The sequence below is a fragment of the Aulostomus chinensis genome, chromosome 10 (genome assembly GCF_037954235.1).
Source record: "Aulostomus chinensis isolate RoL2024-O1b breed Wild chromosome 10, RoL_Achi_v1.0, whole genome shotgun sequence".
In the NCBI taxonomy this organism is placed as follows: domain Eukaryota; kingdom Metazoa; phylum Chordata; class Actinopteri; order Syngnathiformes; family Aulostomidae; genus Aulostomus; species Aulostomus chinensis.
The window spans coordinates 18,804,573-18,824,949 of record NC_141329.1 but is presented as its reverse complement, the minus strand read 5'-3'; the positions used below and the strand labels follow the sequence as shown (position 1 = coordinate 18,824,949).

Genomic DNA, 20,377 nt, shown 5'->3' with positions numbered 1-20,377 from the left:
CTGCAAGCAGCAGAACGTTCTCCACAGCACCTCTGGACTCTGTCATATGTGCTCAGTATGAACTTGCTCTCATCTGTGAAGAGATCAGGGCGCCAATGGCCAATCTGCCAATTGTGGTGTTCTAAAACTGGCACAGAATCAGCCAGAAAGGATAAGGGGAGGAACACAGTCTGTGGCTGTTGTCTTGCTAATTGCCTCTTCTTTCCACCCGTTGTCTGCCCCACTTGCACAACATCAGGAGAAACTGATTCACTATCATAAGTGCTGCCTAACTGACATCCCAGAAGTGTGACCGACTTAGAGCTACACTTTGATGATTATGCCCTCCCTTTATTTTCAGTGTCAGTGTTTAGTATTGTCTTACTTGACAGCTCTTCCTCATGGACCTTAACTATTATACACAATATGGAAGGATACAAAAGTGATCGGTGAGAGGACAAGTATAACAAGAAAAGGTGGAAAGACCGACCTTTATGTCTGAGTTGACAAAAAACAAAAACAAAAAAACACAACAACACAAGCCTGACCCCCCCAACCCTTAAAAAAAAAAAAGGACCAGACAGGAAAAGCCTTGTGACTTCAAACAGTGCAATTTGAGAACATCATCTAGCCAAAACAAATTGTATAACAAAACCCAACAGTTTTGACTTGCGGATTATGAGTTTTCATGCTACTGTTCTCATATCTTGTCTAAGATAAAACAAAAAGAAAAACAAACAAGATCAAGGCAGGTCACTGCATTTATATTTCAATGTTACTTTTGTCATTAATCTCTTCCTTTTCTTTTCCCCTTTCAGATGACGTTTACCACTGTAGCGGGATGGAGAATCTCTCACCTTTCTCATCATGTGAGCGGCTGCCTGCCAACCACGTGTGCCAATGTGCTTGTTGAAGGAGATGTTGAGATGCGTGGCTGACTCATAATACTCGATCATGTCAAACAGAGCCGATGCGCCCTGACAAACAAAGATAGAAGACAAAAGAGAAATACAACATCAATCATGCCAATTTCACGTCCAACAAGTCAAACAAATCTCAGTACAGTGACCACGTTAAAACTATAGGTGTAAGTGTTACGCGTTATTAACTAGTTAACCCAACGTCCCTTTATCGCTGATAATTTTTTTATCGTGATCAATGCGCATGGTGCTTTTTGACCCTTTGACCATGCCGTAGTTCGCGGAAAACCAGAAGTAAACGCACCACTCGTCACACATGCGAGATGCAGCCGGTTGCTGCTTGTAAACAAAAACAAAAACAAAAAAACCTGAGAGCAGATGAGCGTTAAGGTAGGACTAACAAGGAAGAGAATACGTCAGTTTTAAATGGAAAGTTCAACTTCAAAGCCCTGCCAGATGGCAGACAGGTAAAAAGTGATATGCATACACTGTTAAGCTGAATTTAGTTTCCACCGGAGTACGAGCAGTCTCGAGTATCACTTGTCTGCGAAGCATACAGCTGATGCAGAGAGCCTTCCGCTCCCTTCTGGCGTAAAACAAACCACGACCATTGGAGGCATCCACCACCCGCAATATCCCCACAATATCATCTGAGTCCTGTACTGTATTGCACTGCCCCCTGTGTAATACACACTTTATTCATTGTTTTTATTTAATTTAATTTATTCTGTGTATCACAGTTTGATGCAATGCATAAGGGTCATCCTTTTGTGTTAATGGCTTAATAGTTCAAGTACTTCAGTTAGTACTAGTAATCATTACTATTATATTTGTTGGGCTTGAGTTTATAATTTTTTTTTTTAACCCTGTGCATCTTTTGTTTTGGGGCGGCACAGTGGTGCAGTGGTTAGCACTGTCGCCTCACAGCAAGAAGGTTCCAGGTTTGAGTACCGGCTCGGACACGGGATCTTTCTGTGTGGAGTCTGCATGTTGTCCCTGTTCCTGCGTGGGTTCTCTCTGGTACTCCAGCTTCCTCCCACAGTCCAAAGACATCAAGAGGGAATGAGGCTGATTGATACTCTAAATTGACTGTAGGTTTGGCTGTGAGTGTGAATGGTTGTCTCTATATGTTGGCCCTGCCATGGAAAGGCGACCTACCCAGGGTGAACCCCGCCTCTCACCGTAACCGCTGGGAGAGGCTCCACCCTCCGCGACCCTTAACCGGATAAGAGGGAGAAAATGGATGGATGGATGAAAGATCTTTTGTTTTGTCTGTACTTCTGGACATGCTGCATTTGCAGAAAGCAACTATTTGCCTACTCCCATGTTGATATGGTTAATTAAAAAATGAAAAATATCAGTTTAAGGTAGATTTAGAGCAGATAAAAAATATGTGATTAATCGTGGGTTAACTATGGACAACCATGCGATTAATCGGATTAGTTTTTTTGATCATCAGCTGGAGTTGCAACACAGTTGATTTGCATCCATGAGGGTCTCAGGCGAAGACACAATAGCTAGGACCAGTTGACATGTCTAGGCTACTGGGCTGGTGCAGCTTAAATCATATTTAGTTGGATTTTCATGCCACTGTGGCCAAGTGATTGTTTAAGGAGGAATTGTTGGGTCTCTAAATGTTTATGGGGTTTGCCTACACCTGCTGGGTGTGAAGGTGCTCCAAGATATAAGCAAAATGAATTGGACTGAATGTAGGAGAGGGCGAGTCAGAGAGAGAGTGGGACAGCAACTAGTAAGTAATCATTTGCAAGATTTAAGTTTTCTCTGACAATTTATTTTGTCTGTCAAAAGTGTGCAGCATTTTAAAATGCTCCGCCATGTGTAAGTGTTGCATCTGTGAGTTTGTGCCACTTTGAGCTATTTATATTGAGCTGCATTCTTGGGCAGACAGCCTCTTTCCATCGCCTTAAGTGTTTATCACTGCCATCTCAAAGACACAAATGGCATGGCTGGATATGTTTCAGGTGAGCCTTCCCCTGTGTTGCCTCATCGCCTCTGTTCTTAAACAGAGTTGACATCCAGCTCGTTAATGATAATTGGATCTCCACTCTCATTCGGCTTAAAGTGAATATCTTCTCGCACCGGAGCTTTGGAATGCATCTTTGAAACCAACTCCATTTGGATTCATTCTGTCCAACATTCTTGCTGAAACTATTGGATTCACCAACAATTTACTTTTTGTTGGATATGTGAAACACACGAAAATAGGGAAAATGTCCCATATTTTTATAAAAGCGCAAAGTTCTTCATATATTTTATATCTGATTAACTGTTCAAAGATGTTTTGTTTACAGCAACAGAGAGAGGAAAAACAGAATGTTCTCTCAATTTATCAGCTGGAACCATCAAATATTCATTTACTTGAAAACATGACTTGCAGGATGAAATATGTCTGAAATTGATTGCTAAGAACTTCATGTCAAAAAAAAAATTGGATAACTGCCCAGTGATGTCAGTGACAGTATATTCTAGAGATAAAATTGATTGTAGAAATTAATGCATTAAAATCAAAGGGCTCAAAACTCTGTCTGGTGGAAAGCAGAACCAAAACTCATGAAATGTCAGGTGATGCGGTAGGAAGTCACAGCATCTCATTTCAGCTGTGGTAGCACTGCGGGGGTGCATAGCTTTCATTTACCTCTGGAATAGAGGGGGTGGCTGGTGATCCTGCTTCTTTGCCCTTTAAAATTCAATGTTGTCACATAAAATATCTCGTCATAAACACATATTTGCATGTTCTAAAAGTGAAACTAGCGACTGTGTCACATTCGGACAGGATGTTTTTGTGTGTCACAGCCATTAAAGCCGGTAATGGATTTGCTCCTGTGCTCAGCTGCAGTATGTGAACGAAATTAAAACGAAAAACAAGTGTATAATTTCATCATCTTTCCCTGAGGTTGATGAAGAGTAACCAAACAAGACAGGCTGCTGCATGGCATCTTCTGACCTTTTCAACCTTTTTTTGTGTATACTGGAAGATATTAATGAATATACACCAGTGTGTTTATTTACAGGGTCGTGGAAGATGAGTCACATGTAACCCAATGAAGGTCAGGCCATGTTAGTGCACCACAGGCTTGCTCCTCCCTAGGATTCTTAAAAACATATTTCTAAACTATTTACTCTCCTTTCATCTTCCCATTTATTTCTCAACAAGACACCGCTAATGATCCATGTCTCTGCCAAATCCAACCATCTGTGTCTCCCACAGCAGTTTCAAAGATAAACCCATCTTCTCACAACCTCATTTGATTCCTCTTCTATCCTGCCTTACGCTATTCGTGTCTTGAGCAGCCCAAGGCTAGACACTGGTCTCAGACCAGGATGTGGCCTTTTGGGACTTGGGCACTGACTCACATTCGTCACCTCCCCACTTCACTTATATTTCCGGGGCTCTGTTCTATTGGCTGAAGGACTTGTTTGAATCATGGTAAGTGCTGGTGAGTGTTCCTAGATGAAAATGCATTGATCGAATTGAGCAAAGCTGCTCATGAATGTTGTTTTTTTTGTATTGTGTAGCAATGGGAGTATCAATATTTTATGACAGCATACGTTAAAATGAAAACTGTACACTTAAAGTGCAGGGATCTACTCCTTCAGTAAAGCTACTCTGTTTTTCTGCCCAGGGGGGGAATCATATGGGATTATTATACTCAATCTTGTGAAGCTGGAGTTATCCAAGCATGTGAAATGAAGAAAAAAAAAAAAAAGAGAGATGCTTGAACAGGATAACAGTCCAAGTCAAAGCTAACACAGGCAGTAAAACAAATTCACTGTAAATTAAAACTCAAGCATCTAATCTTTGCCTGAGTGTCTTTAGGAGATATGCTGAGGAATACCTCGTAAACATTTATATTTTTCTTTTCTTGATCATTTGTATTGCTAGCTGCTAAATGATTTGGTCGTTTTTGTTGTGTTTGTACACTGTCCATTTCACATTAAATACTGAAGCTACACCCTGAACTGAAAACCTGTAATTGACGCAGCGGGTTCACCAGTCAGGTAGTAATACGCACGGTTGTCAGCTGCAGTTGATTTGAGACGAAATTACAAGTCCAATTAATACTGAAGTATAAATGTGTGTTCAAACCAAATTAATGAGCAGGAATTAAAGTGACCCTTTTCACAAAGTGAGTTTAGCTCAGGCTAAAAACAGTGCTTGTGTCTGTGTGTGTTACAGAGGCTAAAGCCTTTGTTGTTTACAGAATATTTGAAGCGCTGTGTGACAGGATAAGGTCAGGGTAACGTTCTTCTCCTCTACACTGCAGCACTGTCTCCATCTGTCTGTGTCTGCAGCCTAAACGTCTCTAATCATGTTTACACAAGTGGACATCTGGAGAAATTAGAAAACCCATGACAAATACTCTACATCCTGGCAATGAAGCAAGACTCAAACAGAGGATCTGAGTGCAACCAAAGGCTGAGAGAAATTGTGAAACACGGTGAATGATATGAGAAAGAGGGCGAGAGATGAATGATAGAGGTTTGAAGGCTGAACAGAGGGAAATAAGAGTAAGGGGCAGGAGGACAGAATGAATTTAAAAGGAAGTTCTTCCTACGTCTTCATCGAGGTTGGTTTGCTCCAGGTCTATCACTTTAAACTGGACTCTCTTCAAGATCTCTTCAAGAGACTCGCAGGCTTTGTAGTCCAACTTTTCACCTGAAAAAAATGCAAACATACATTTTGGTCAGTATACCTTTCTGCAGAACACATGCTCTTGTGCAGATTTAAGGTGATCCAGTACGTGAGGTGTGTATTCTAACATGAAGAAGGAACTAGGGATTCCTACAATGTCAGTTTGTGACTGTAGGTGGTTTTTGGTGCTTACCTTTTAGATCCAAGCATTCATTTCGCTGTGTGAGGTCTTTCAGTTCCTGCAATAACAAACAAACAAAAAAAGCAACGTCATGAGAAACAAACGAAAAAATAGTTCAAGCACACTTTGTGTACTCCCCTATGGAAGTGAAATCCGTGTAGTGGCTCCAGTTGAATACAATCCAAGTGATTTGCTCCAACTTACGCGTTGCACCATGACCATCTGGTTTTGTTTGCCAGTTGAACCTATGAGACCCGTGCAGCTGTTGTGCGTTCAACATGGGCATCTGGTCTATCCTGCGATGTAGTCACAGTGCATCACAGTTCTAAAGGTATTTCATCTCCAGCCCTGATAAAATGTCCATCCACAACATTCAGAGTGCTGCCCTCGAAACTATGTACTAGCAAATCCCTCTCGCTAGTTGGCTGACTGTCCCATTCAGAATGAACTCCACAACCTCTGCCCTCGTGCCACACTGCCATCACTTATCCATGTAGGGCTGAACATACTGATGCTGGTTTAGTTCATGGCTTACAGCATGATTCAACAGGTCCAACACAACAAATGTCACACCTGAAAAGTAGCTCATCACTCAAACCACAAAATAATGTGGACTGGTTGTAACTGATACAGCTGTGAAACTCGCTGAATTATTTACCAAAACGACTCCATGTGATAGCAAGCAAAACAATATTGAACAGTAATTCCTACTATGTTTTATGTTTTGTGGTCTAACTGACAAATTGAGCTTCAACTTCCAGATGGTGTCAGTGTTGTTAACCCCAGCAGACAGTAAATCAATCTTCACCTACTATTAACTGAGGCATCTGTCAGAGAAAAATGACATTTTCATGCATCTCTGAGAGAGTTTCTTGGAGCCTAAAATAGGCACACTGTACGTTATGCACTATGTGTGAGTGGTCTTATGGGCGTGCTGGGTAAATCAGACCAACGTAGAGATTCCCTTTCTGATGTTGTTCATCAAAAGCTGTAGTAATGTACTGTACATAGGCACTTTTATTTTTAATTCCTAAATGATACTGATAATAGTGTTTGGGCAGTTTCCACACCTGTATTTTGCGTGTTCTTGCTCAAATAAGATGATGTTATTTAAACCTTGAATGTTTTACCGTATCTCTCACACAAGGGGAAAAAAAGCCAAATGAATCAAAATGCATAATTACAATCCATGTGAGAATGCTCACGCTACTTATTGGTCAGACGTGTCTGTGGCAGGAATGAGACGGAAGACACTCTTTGTTGTGGACTTCTGTGTATTCCACAAATGTTCCGCACATATAGTGTCTATTTTGTCTACTACACAAGCTGCTAGTTTGCATTTCTGGACTAAGTGACTGATGTGTATCTGTCTAGAAATAGATGTGTGGTACAAGTGTTGACATCTCAAGGCAACGACGAACATACACAACCCTTTTGTGCTGATCAAACTGTCAGGTGATATTTTTGGCTTGCTCAACAACCACCCAGTTTTGGTCTGAATGTGTACGCTTGCTAGGGCTGAAGAATTTGGAGGGAAAATAAAAATCGAATTGTGACGTTTCTGACCGATACTGCAAATGTGAATCTATTTACAATTATTTGACTCCAAACCTCAATTCAATAATCACTGAGTACAATTTTTTAAAAGTAATGGAACATTACCACATGATACCATCAAACCTTCAATTGCCTGCTCTCTATTCTAATTTAAGTCTCATTTTGGTCATTTTCCTTGGACCTGTGTCCACCTCATCGCTGCTCCCTCCCAACATGCTGAAGCAAGGTAGCGGAGTCCTGAAGCTCTGCCCCACTGCTGGCTGCACAAAGTGGACTGGATAATTAAGAGCTGGTTCATCAAAAATCACACAGATTGATTGCTTTGTTACAGTTATAGTTTAAAAAAATAAACAAATTACAATAATAATAAATAAATTCTGGAAGGTGGCACAGTGGTGCAGTGGTTAGCACTGTCACCACACAGCAAGAAGGTTCCGGGTTCGAGTCCCGGCTCGGGCACGGGATCTTTCTGTGTGGAGTTTGCATGTTCTCCCTGTGCCTGTGTGGGTTCTCTCTGGTACTCCAGCTTCCTCCCACAGTCCAAAGACATCAAGAGGGGACGAGGCTGATTGATACTCTAAATTGACCGTAGGTATGAATGTGAGTGTGAATGGTTGTCTGTCTCTATGTGTTGGCCCTGTGATGGACTGGTGACCTGTCCAGGGTGAACCCTGCCTCACGTCCATAGCCGCTGGGATGGGCTCCAGCCCCCCCGCGACCCTTAATAGGAATAAGCGGAAGAAAATGAGTGGATGGATGGATAAATTCTGGAAATAAAAAGCTGCCACACTTCTTCAAGTTTCTGCCAAACTCTGCACCACTCAGTGAATTGTGGCATATATTGAGTGGCCTTGGGTCACTTTTGAATCAACATCAATGACTGATGCACGAGGAGCAGACACTTTTGATTGGTTACAATGTCCGTCACACACACTGATAGCACAAAAGAATCATCAGTGGTGACATTATATTCGTACAAAAAGAAGGTGGCATTTGTCAGCTGCAGTAACAGAAACCTTTAAATGATCGTTTTAGTCAGTTTATACTTTTCAGTCTTGAAAGAAGGAACCTCGAGGGTCCCATCCTTGATAAGTGATGCATCCTGCATGACTTCTGCATGGCTTCCTAATTAGCAGGATACCATTTCATGTCTGTAGAGGTAGAGGTTTGTGAAAATGTCAATGTGAGTGCATACAATATGTACAATGATTTACACAAAGCAAGTTTCTAAATATTCTGAGAAAGTAAGCATTTGCCCTGACTGCATGCCAGACATTGCAAAATAGGGAAACTAATTGTCTTTCAGGTATTTTCAGTTGGAAATATGTGACACGTGGCTTTCAAGCATTTAGGTCTACAAATTCCAGCTGCAGTTACAGCAGAGCAAATATTCAACATATAGCTGCTAAATAGTCACCCTTATAAACTGGCTTGATATGCACATAACCTGTAGTGCTGCTGGCAAGCTGCCACATGTACAGTGCTGTTGGTCTTCATAAAGAAGGCTTTCAAAATGAAAGTAGAAAAAAATTGTTTGTAACCAACTCCTCATGCTAACCCCCTCTCACAGGCCAACAATTTGGTCTGACTGGCTTGTGTATGTGGTGGGTTATTGCAGGGATGACTAAGCAAAAATGAGAAGGAGCTGTAGTGGACCAACTGACTTCAGCAGAGGGGGGTAGAGAGGCCACACACTGCAAACATGAGTAACAAAAAAATGTGAGGAATACTTAAATAAACTGCAGAAAAGAAAAAGCAGGGGTGGGGGGGGGTGGGGGGTGGTGCCTATGTTAACCAAAAGTCTCAGGCGAGTGGAAATGTACCCAGACTAAATGAAGCCCTCGGCATCAGCTTAGCAGACTGATGTGCATTCCCACAAGTGGCTGTGATGTTAACATTACTTCTCTCTCAGCTGACCAGGCCTGTGGGGACTTCTTTGACAAGTGGAAACCTTGTAAGTTTCCGCTAAAAATAGCCAATTCCAGGTTCAGGTCTACGAGAGAAGGACATAGAAATTCCACTCAAATCTCTCAGTCCGGTTGAAACTCTTTCAACCATTATTTCTAATACGGCATTACTTGGATCATAAGTGGACAGTAGTAAAAGACACAACATCGTGAGAAGTAAAAAACACAAAACAGGCTTCAGGCTTCCCCCACTGGATTTGAAGAACTGCTTTTACAGAGGGATTATGGGACACATGACTGCGCTGGCTGACCCACAGGGGAAGGCAGGAAAAAAAGAAAAAAGAAAAAAGGAATGAAACTTCCTTCTGCCTGCTCAGAGTAGCAACCACCCTTGTTAGGAAAAACGCCCACCTCCACTGGACACCAGGGTGCTTATCTAACTGAAAGTACAGGCAGCACGACGTTATGTTCCATTTCACACTAAAACAAATCAAATCAATGCGTAACCATGATCCTGCAGTTAAAACAATTAATTGGCAGTGAGCCTGATTGTCAAAGGAAAAACACTGGCAATGATGAAATCAAGACTATTCTGATTTAACGGCCGGCTAACAGCTACAATCAACACTAACGGAGCTGCTCCAGCAGGTAAAAAAGCCTGCCCCAGTCCGCTGACATAATGCAGCATGTACACGCCAGTGTATTTTAAGCGGAAGGGTAATTTCCACCCACCGAACAGGAACAATCAAAACACTTCAGTGGAGTGACAAGGACTTCCTAACGGTTCTCAACCTGCTTTTCCTGCTTCTGGTTTCATGGTGTAGCTAAGAACTGTCACAGCTAGACCGATGAATAAGTGTTATACATTTTCATTTTCAGTTTTAAGTTGCCCAGCTTACAAGAACTTTAAAATGTAAATATAATATACATGTGGTAAATAAAGAATTGATTGAACATACAGTATGACTGACTAAAATGTGTATTGTTTGTGTTTGCAGGTAGGACGCCAGTGAGAAATCAAGTCATCTGAGGTGAACATATCTGCAGAGGGCCTGGGAAGCCAGTATGAACTGCATTCATCATGTCCTCCTGCTGACACGCTTGCAATTAAACAGTGGCAGTTGATGGCTTCATGACAGCAGTGTCAGCAATAACACGGACTGTTGTAAATTCCAACTGGTCAGATAAAATTGGAGAGAGAAACGAAAAAGCTAGAGTTCAGCAAGCTGGGACCGTAATGTTCCATCGTTTTAAGATGACATAGGTCTCCATTTATCGCCACTGAGTGTTTGTGAGTTTGGGTTGATGTTGTGCCTCACCTGTATCTGTTTGAGCACTTTGGGTATAGCTTTACAGTTGAGCTTCTGACAGGCTTGTTTGTAGGAAGAGATGATTTCGTCCACTGTCACATTTTGAGCTGAAAAACACAAAGAAATGTAAATGTTAAGGAATGCTTCTATCAAGGTTCCTTTCTAAGCATTTTTTTTTGTCAGCCTTTCCCACTGTAGGAGAAGCAGGCATGCGCGCGCACGCCCACACGCCCACACACACACACACACACACAAGTGACTGACAACATGATACCAATTGTCCGTCTGCTGTTTTTTGCAAGGCCAATTGTTCATCATCTGATACCTGCCAATACTCTTTGCTTATTCTATCAACCAAGGGGGTTAAGTGTGTCTCTTGGTTATTATAACAATTTTGTTTATTATCAGCAGGATGATCACATAAAAACAAAGACTGGACTGAATTAAATTTTGCTAAAGATACACAGCAGTCCATGGAGGAACTCATTATGTTTGGTGAAGAGCCTGGTCAAAATATATTCTTTGACATCGTCATTTATTTGACAGGAAATACAACATAAACCTTAATCAGTGTTTCCAACAAAACCAGAAGCAGTAGCTGACACCATTTTGGGTGTGTGTTTAAATGAGTTGGTGTTGAATATTTAGAAGTGTGAGAGAAGGTGACAACAGGGTACCAAGGGACTCAGCATATTGATCTGCTGTGTCTGTTCTTGTAAAATATTCACACACACCAAGTTCTCAATTTGTTTTGCCTAATTAAGTCACTGGTGTTTAGTCCCCATGAGGACAAGAGGTCCTGGTAAGGTTAATGTTTCTACCAGGAAAAGTCAACTGTCAAAATGGCATCAGGGGAATTGATTATATTTCCAGCTGTGAATAAAAACATCATTAGAGGAAGCACTGCTATATTGTACTCGCGATATAGTTTCCTACTGACGAGCATTCTGAGGGATCTGTAAATTCTTCATGTTTCCATTGCTTGTTTGTCCAACAGTATTCTGTTGTATTTACATGAAGAAAGGCATCACTGTGGAGCAGTTGAGGTATGAATGTTTGGAAAGGATTTAAAAAGGAGTATTAACTTAAAGGGAATTTATTATGCTTTTTTATCTTTATAAATGTTGCTACAGTGTCTGATATTAATGCTAAAAAAATGCAAAAGCATCACATAATAAGGTAAGGCTTGGAAAAAAGCCATGTGGGTTTTTACAGCTGACTTTGCATGCTGTATGTTAACATCTTTTTTTTTTTAGATGTGTTTTACCAACAATGTCAATGGGTTCCCATATATGGGCGTGTTTCCTGCATGCACAGTGCCCTATGTCCACCCTTCCCCAGCTCAGCAGCTCATTTCATAGTTTAACACCGTGCAATGGCTCTGGGAAAATGTTTGTTCAAGTGTGGAAAAAGTTAACTTTGTTTAGCATTTCTTCAAAGAAAAATACTCGCATGTTTGTTTGTTAAAAGCATTTCACATTGGACTGTCATAACCTGTTCCAGTGCAAAGCTGGATTAGTCGCTAGCCTGAAAGTAAAGGAAAGCGCTGTTCCTTCATTATGTGGTTTTGTTGATGAGTCAGAAGCCCAAGCTGTAAATAACATTTCAACATTGTCCTAGCTTTTTTTTTACAATTTTTTGTCAGTAATCTGACAATAGGGGCTGTAAGTAATGCTCTCCATTTTACTCTGAACTCTTACAATGTTGAAATGGGGAAGGGGTGCTTGGCAGGACTTGCAAACCCTTTCGAAGTCTTCGGGAAAGGTGACCAATCACAGCAGAGTAGGCTCAGTGGGAGGCATGTAAGAGGAGTGGCATGTATCATAGATTATTTTGTGGGATACAGAAAATACCAGGAAGAAAGACCGTGAAAGGCACAGCACCCTGAAGATATTCAAAGCTTTCTAGCTAGCTTTCTTGCTATTCTGTAGGAGTCCAAATAATTTATAAATATCCAGAAATGAGTACAAAAGCTCCGCTTTAAGAGGAGTGGCGAAATTGAAATAAATAAGAAAAAAAAACCTCAACTGCTAGTGCTTTCAAGCTTGTGCTGTCAAATCATTAGGTTAACCAACACCCATTTATTTGGTGTGCTCCACTGTTCACTTGCAGGTCACTCACTTATGACGTTGTGGTTCCAGTGCAACCGGTGCAACAGTCGTGTTCTGACAGTTACAGGATTAAAAACAAACAAAAGATGCATCCAAATGAGCGCTGAATGGCATATTCATCTAAACATGCCTGAATTGGCCCTAATTCTTAATATGCAGGAAATCTAACACTGCAACAAATGCTCTCTTTTTAAGTGACATGATTGAGCGTCTGCCTTGAGGTGTTCTCTCTTGACAGAGAGGATCAGACATTGTAAGCACTTTCGGGGCTCCCCTAATTAATGCTGCAAAAAGAAGGTATTGTTCTGTGTGTGTGTGTGTGTGTGTGTGTGTGTGTCAGCCTGCTGCCATCCCAGACAACTGCAGGGGATAGCTTCAGTCAGATGACTGGGCTACATTCAAACCCACAGTTCTGGCTGAGAGACTGCTGAGAAATCAAGTGAAACTCTCAAGCAGAGAAAGAGGGATAGTAGAAGTAGTAATTAGTATGTATGCCGGGATTTAAAACAGTATCATAAATAGTGGTATAATGGAGTGTATACAGACAAGTAGTAAACTATGGATATCCCTATAGAACCCATACCAACATCATCTATAGTAATAACAATTGGTGCACTAACACACAGGCATAGTGTTTGTGTGCGAATCAGACTTTATGCCACAGTCAGCTTTTTGCACTTTCTCACCAAGGTGAGACTGTGTCTACTTCACTGTGTCCTCAGTGTCATTTCACTCACATCCTGAAGTTGAAAAAAACCCTTGTGTACACAATGTAGGGAGAACATACAGGATATTTAATATGCAAAATGAATGATATAATCTCTGGTCTGAGCTTCAGTTTTATTTTGAAGATCATGCCAGGCGCAGAATGATGACTCTTGGAAGATCTGCATTAACTAACCATTTGCAGATTTTCACACAAGTATGAGATCTTCCTACTATGATTATTATATCAGAAAATATCACAGCATTACACAATTACAATAATAATTAAAATCACCCAACAACGTTGACATTTTCTCTCCGATTACATTTCGCTACTGTAGGTGAGCAAACTGACATGGTATAATATGGTTCTCATTCATACCACCAAGTATCATTAAACAGCACACTGCTGCAACCCTACTGTAGTTGAGAGTTGCACATAAAAAGCACTTATCAGGAATTTAATTGAAAATAAATAAGTTGTAAATGCATAAACAGACTAGAGACACTCCCACAAAAAAAACTTTGACAAACTTTTACATTCGTAACAAATTGTCAAGTGAGTACAAAAACAGCTATGGCAGTGTTTTTAAAAAAAGAAAGGAGGAGTAAAGGAAACAGAAGCAGTTGTGAAACGTGAGTGCTTTTTGGTGAGGTCAGTCCCTTCATAATCAAAAACCTCGGGAGCAATGTGTACAAAAATCCTCAAACTTAAAATTTGCAAACAATTCCAACAATGGGTGAGCACAAACATGGCAATGGTACACTTGGGGGATGGCACGATTAGAATCAAACCCTTGCTCTTTGCAGCAGTGGAGGGGATGTGTACTGTACTTCATGTGGCCAATGAAGTACTCTAATTACAGTCGTACAACCACATTAAGTTAAACACTGCCATTAAAAACAGAAGAGTCCAGGTTTATATTAGGACTGTCTCTCATTATTCAGAGGTTTTCAATTTAATTGCACAGCATGTACAAAAGGAAACATGCAACTTTCAGAATGTAAATTAAATCTGCTGCAAATCCATGAAATTGACATGACTGTACATAGTCTGGCCAGTTCAAGCTTTACTTTTTCACAGACTTTTGGTTAGGGACGTCATGATCGGATCTGCATGCCGATTTAGCATATTTTATTAGATCGGTGATCCACCAATCTGCGTTCAAAATCCCGATCCGATTTTGAAAAATATCAATAACCTCATACATTTAAAGCCTGCAGTGTATAAATAAAAAGGTGCATTTCTGCCCTCTACTGGTCATCACTGCCGTGCTCTGAATGGACGTGACGTATTGAGGTCGACGGTTTTGTTGCTGCACATCTCCACATTTGTAAACAAAACTACTATGTTGGCTGTGTGGCGACTCTACGAGTTGGAAGACGAATGCAGACCCGCAGCAAAATGGGAAGTCTGCAAGCTAACGGTTTCAAGTCGCGGCAGCAACAGAGCTTCCAATAACCCAACTAATTTAATTCGGCATCTCAAGGAACACAAAGCAGAATATAAGGAATACAGCGCTGTACCGAATCAAATGCCAGTCTGAAGCAGCAGACGCTGCTCGCTAGTTTAAGAAAAGACAGGTTTCCTTGCGGTGGAGAGAAGGCCAGGATGATCACCCAAAGGCTCACAGAGTCTATTGCTTTAGACGACCGGCCCATTTCCGTGGTAGACAACACCGGCTTTCGTCGACTTTTGGAATTCTTGGAGCCGCATTACGAGCTACCATCTAGGCACTTCATAATGAGCGCAGCAATACCAGAACTTTACAACAAAGTTTGGACTCACGTACGGGACCTTCTGTGTTCTTCAATTTGTAAAATAAACAAAATGGTGAGGAAAAGAAAAGCATGAATTGACAATTGAAGCAAATAATCCAATTTATTTTGCAATGCACCAACAGAAAAGTCTGAATCCAATGGATTCAGTTTATTCAAGGTAAGAAAAAAGATCGGACTGGTAAAAAAATCGGGATCAGCAAATACTCATCATAAAAAAATCTGGATCAGATCGGGACCCAAAAAAATGTGATCGGGACAACCCTACTTTTGGTATAACAATGAATAAAAACACTTGGCCAAACTATTTCAACTCTATAAAATATGTCTTTTCTTGTTAAAATCATTAATATAGTTCATGAACTCCACATAGGCTGTAGCCGTGAATGGATGTGCTTGTCAGTACATACAGCTTAAGCATTTATAAATTTTGGGCTGTACAAAGATGGTATTTCACACAGACCTTAAAATGTAAACTCATCAGTGTCTGCTTTCTCAAAAACACACAATGTGAGGCACTGATCTATATCCTGCTCAGCCCCATTCATGACTTAAATGATCGACTATGAGCCTCTATATATACTTAAACACATTGTCTTTGATTATTATACCTAATAATCAGAAACTATATCATATTACAATTAGCATCACTTAGGAGAGGAAGCAGGGCAGTGTGTGTGTGTGTGTGTGTGTGTGTGTGTGTGTGTGTGTGTGAGTGTTCTTGGTGACAAAATCAGATGAACAATTTGTGTACAAAATGGGAAGAAAGCTAAATTTGACCATATTTCACATTGCAGCCTACAGATGTGCTGAGCAGTTCAAATACCTCTAAGAGTGACAGATTAGCAAATGCTAGATAATGTAATGAGATCACGCCCTTCATCTTAAGTCAAACAAACGTGATGTATTTTGTGACAAGTGACATCTGCCAACAATTAGGTTTGACAAGGCTACTAAAGGCAATGATAACAGTATAATTGTAAACCTGGTGTTCACAATAACATCAACAAGCACAAGTCTGCAGATGAACACCAACAGCTGAATTAATACTCAATCAGTATCGGTAATCATGGCATGTTCATTTTGGTCGATGATAATTTCTATTACTAGAACATGTGCTCAGAAAAGTTCCGTGCTCAACTAGTTGCATCAAATTTTTCACACTGGTTAATAGGTGATATTGAGTACAATAATCTCTTTATTTTCATAATGGATCATTAAAAATGACCTAAGCTCTGAAAGTAGGCAGTAAATAAAAAAGAAGAGAAATCAGTTATATATAATGCTGGATGTTGTCATGTGCACTGATGACTAAAGTACAGAAATATCTGTGTACGGAATGTAAAATATGTGTAGCCTGTGCTGTTTGTGTTTGATCATTCTGAATATGCCAGTAAATGAACAGAGAAACTGTGTAGGGATGAACTTAAATTTAAATATGTATTCTGATGCTGATACATGCCCCTCAACAGTGGGATGTGCATTTATGTTACGCTGTTGACTTTCAACTTGGCTCATTTTCTGTCATAAATGACAAAAAGTTTGCCCAACAGGCAGCAAATCCTAAAATTCCTAATAAAAAAAAAGAAAAGAAAAAAGTTTGGAACCAGCAAATGCTTTTTTTTCTGAGAAAAAAACAAACCCATTAATTATTATTCCCAAATTGACAAGTTGATTCATTGTTGCAGCTCTAGGTATGAGGGGATGAGAATTTATGTTTTCATTATTATCATGTTATTTATAATGTTATTATTGCCACTGCAGAGTCTGCTTATGGGTCTGACCCTGTCTCATGACAATTCTGAATCAATTTTTATCGTGGATAAAAAAAAAAAATTAAGAGTATGCCTACACGGGCATTCAGTTATTTTACTATGTCTGGAGATGAACAATGATTCCCATCCCTTGACATGTGGATGTAAACAATGCTCTCTAGCTTGTGGTGCATAAATGTGCAGCCTTGTAAATTTGTATGGTACAGCGTGTGCGTTCCACTGAACACTGTGTCCTTGGAAAAGTTGCTGTGGTGCAAGTGTTTGTGTGTGTGTGTGTGTGTGTGTGTGTGTATGTTCTTGTACTTGCTACATATTGAGGACTGGAATACGTATTTAACCAACAGAGTGAGGACATTTTTGGAAATTGAGGACATTTTGACATTTTAGCCTGTCCTCACATCTTCAAAGGGCTGTTTGAAGGTCAAGACTTGGTTTTAGGGTCGAGGGTATAACTAGGTTCTGGTTAGGGTCAAGCAGTCAGTTGAGATGGTTAGGCTTAGGGTGAGGGGCTAGAGAATGTTTTATGTCAATGTAAGTCCTCACAAAGATATAAGTACAAGGATGTGTGTATGTGTGTGTGTGTCTGTGTGCGCTCTTCCTGAGGGAAGGTGGGGTTTGGGGAATGGGAGGTGAATGTGGTCCCATGCATAATACAAAGTATAATAAACAAACAAACAAACAAACAAAACAAACCAGTTGAAAACATATCATCCTTAAGGGAGATAATTAGGAACATACCTCTTTGGTATGAAACACAATATATTATGACTGCACTCAAGAGAAAAAAAAAAAAGCTTGGGCTGAACACCGCAGAAAAAAATTAAATCAACTTTCTGCATGTGGGAGCAATAAACTGAAAAAAGACAAAGAGACAGAGAGGGGGAAACAAACAGCATCTGACCAGACAGTCAAATACTTGGTGCTAAATAAAGGTTAGAGCCTTAGCCCTGCAGGATCATTGCTGTTTGAGCCATGACTCTTGTTTTACAGCACTCCCTCCCCTGTTGCTGGTACATGTATAAAGGGAGTGGCAATGAGGAGCTACACAGAGGGTGGAGAGGAAGGAGGGGAAATGACTGCTCCGAACAACAACTTTAAAAGCCAGGTTTAGAGGAAGCAGAGGGGTGATTATAAAGGTTAGTTTAAATTAATTAAGAGGTTAATAACCAAGTTAAATCCCTAGCCAACATGTTTAACACTCGCTTTGGCTTGTGCTGCTTGTTGATCGGATCATATAATCAATGATTGAAGGAATGATCACTGTCAATACTAAGGCAACTTTCTATCAGAACATTGTTTGGTGGAGAATGTCCACTCACTGAGTCTTATTCATGCAGCATTAATTGCTACAAGTGTACAAGAGCACAAACAAGAGGTAGACTGTTGTTAGAATTTTGAATAGGTTAAAAAAACACTTTTTACTACCAGTATGGAGAATGTGTTGAAAGCTGTTGTTCAGTTGAGAAACAGGAACATTCTCCATGAGTGGACTGCAACTACATCCTCAAATTGATGTTATCCTGAATGGATATATGATCAGAATGTTAATAGACATCATTTTTTCCCCCCAAAAATCCACACATTCTTCGTCCTTCTCAAGACCAATGCAACTCATACTTGGCAGTGTCATACTGGCAATTTTCCCCTTTGTCAATGCTACTAGCAACTACTTGTAGCCTCTTGTCCACTCAAACTCTCTACACAGGCTTTGACAGGTTTAACCAGTTGAATCCCCAAATACAAGAAAGTCACCCAGTTAATTTACTGAAGTGTAATATGTGAATTTTTGAAGTGAAATTACTCAAAATGTTGTTTATGCTGACAGGAGAATTTAAGTGATGACTAACAATTGACTTGACTATCACAAGACAAATCTTCTGCGAAGGGATTTCCTCATTTTCATTGCTCTCTTCCTTCTAATTACTTTTATGAAGGCTGAGGCAGTTAATGGGAAATCACTGATATCAAATCTCAGAAATCTCAAATTGCAGCTGAGGTGTATCTGTGCTGGAGTATCGAGTCTGCTGGATTGGTATCTCAGGGAAAGGAAAAACTGCAGGCAACGAGGGAAGTGTACCTACCATAAATTATGAATCAATTACTTAAGCTGGGCAACTGGCAGAGTAGCAACAAGTACAGGCACATACGTCGAGAGGAGAGCGCTTCACTTAAGTATGTTGAAGCTTTCCAAATAAAACAAGCTGTCTGCAGTAAGGCCCTCAACATTTGTAGATGTTCACTCTGTTAAACCTGCTTCAGCACTCCCATAAATTAAGTGTACAGGAGAGACAAAACACAAGGTGGGGCTTTTTTATGTCAACAAAAGCAGACAGACGAGGGGTGGCATGGCTCAGAGGTAGAGTGGCCGTCTAGCAAGTGAAGGGTTGCTGGTTCCACCCTCACTTCCCCTGGTGACCATGTTGCAGTATCCTTGAGTAAGATACTGAGCCCCTAATTGCCCGACTAGCAACCCATCCAGCGTGTACTCTGCCTTTCACCCAATGGCAGCTGGGACAGGCTCCAGCCCCCCCCCCCCCCTCCCCCCAACCCTTAATGGATAAGTGGTAGAAAATGGATGGATGGATGGATGGAAAAGCAGACAGGTACTGGTATAACTGAAATGGCACATGCATTCAAAGTTAGCCTCAATTTCCAACTACAATTTTAGTCACATCGTGAAGGTCAAAGGAAAAACCTGAAGATTTGCAGTTAGTTTGGACAAAATAATGACCAATTGTGACATTATATGCTCCTGAATTATATATAAAAAAAACAGCCGTTCTACTTTGGGTTTCTATACAGTTTCTCCAATATTTTGTCCACAGTGCCATTTCTTTGTATAATGCTACTTAATGCATCACAACTCAAGTATCAATTTTTGAAACTCTTCACCATTTTTAAGATGTCTGAAGCTTCTCCAACCAGACAAGCTGCCACTTGTATGCTCCTTTACTAATTTTGTTGACTAAACTAACAGTTTACATGACAAGTTTGGAAAAAAAACAAAACAAAAACCCTAACTAATCAGCTGTCAACAAATTTTAATATTATTTTCATTTACTTTCAATAATTCTACTAATTACACGTTGTTAGTTCCTCAACTTTTCAAACCAATGTAACACTGTTATTTGATATTACATTTCCAGGCCTGATGAGTTCTTGCTGTGCAAGTATGACAGCTTGTCAAAATGATTAATCATTATTAAAAGGTAAAGGCTAAAAATACAAGTTACTTTGTAGCTACACAACATCATAATCTTGCTGCAGTCAAAGCTTGTATCACTGCCCAAAAAAGGTCTGAACAATTCGACCCACTGGGTGTCCAGGCTGCGAACGGGGATTTTTGTACCAGTACTCAATTTCTGCTAGTCTTACTAGGACAGTTGGGTGCACTGACAAGCGTATGCACACTTCCTGAACCATTACCACCACAGGCTGTACCATTAAAGTCAGGAATGTTCATTTACTTGATCTGTTCTTTCCCTGGTGAGAGAGGAGG

General features: G+C 40.4%; 1 protein-coding gene across 1 annotated transcript in view; it reads right to left on the bottom strand.

The window, feature by feature from the left end:
• ppp1r37 (protein phosphatase 1, regulatory subunit 37) overlaps positions 1–20,377 on the bottom strand; it is a 42,048-nt gene that overhangs the window by 11,056 nt on the left and 10,615 nt on the right. The window contains exons 2-5 of the mRNA XM_086216258.1: positions 10,518–10,615; positions 5,747–5,792; positions 5,477–5,577; positions 837–956 (exon numbers count right to left, since the gene is read on the bottom strand). Of these exons, the coding sequence (XP_086072384.1) occupies positions 837–956; positions 5,477–5,577; positions 5,747–5,792; positions 10,518–10,615 (365 nt within the window). The remainder of the gene's footprint in view (positions 1–836; positions 957–5,476; positions 5,578–5,746; positions 5,793–10,517; positions 10,616–20,377) is intronic.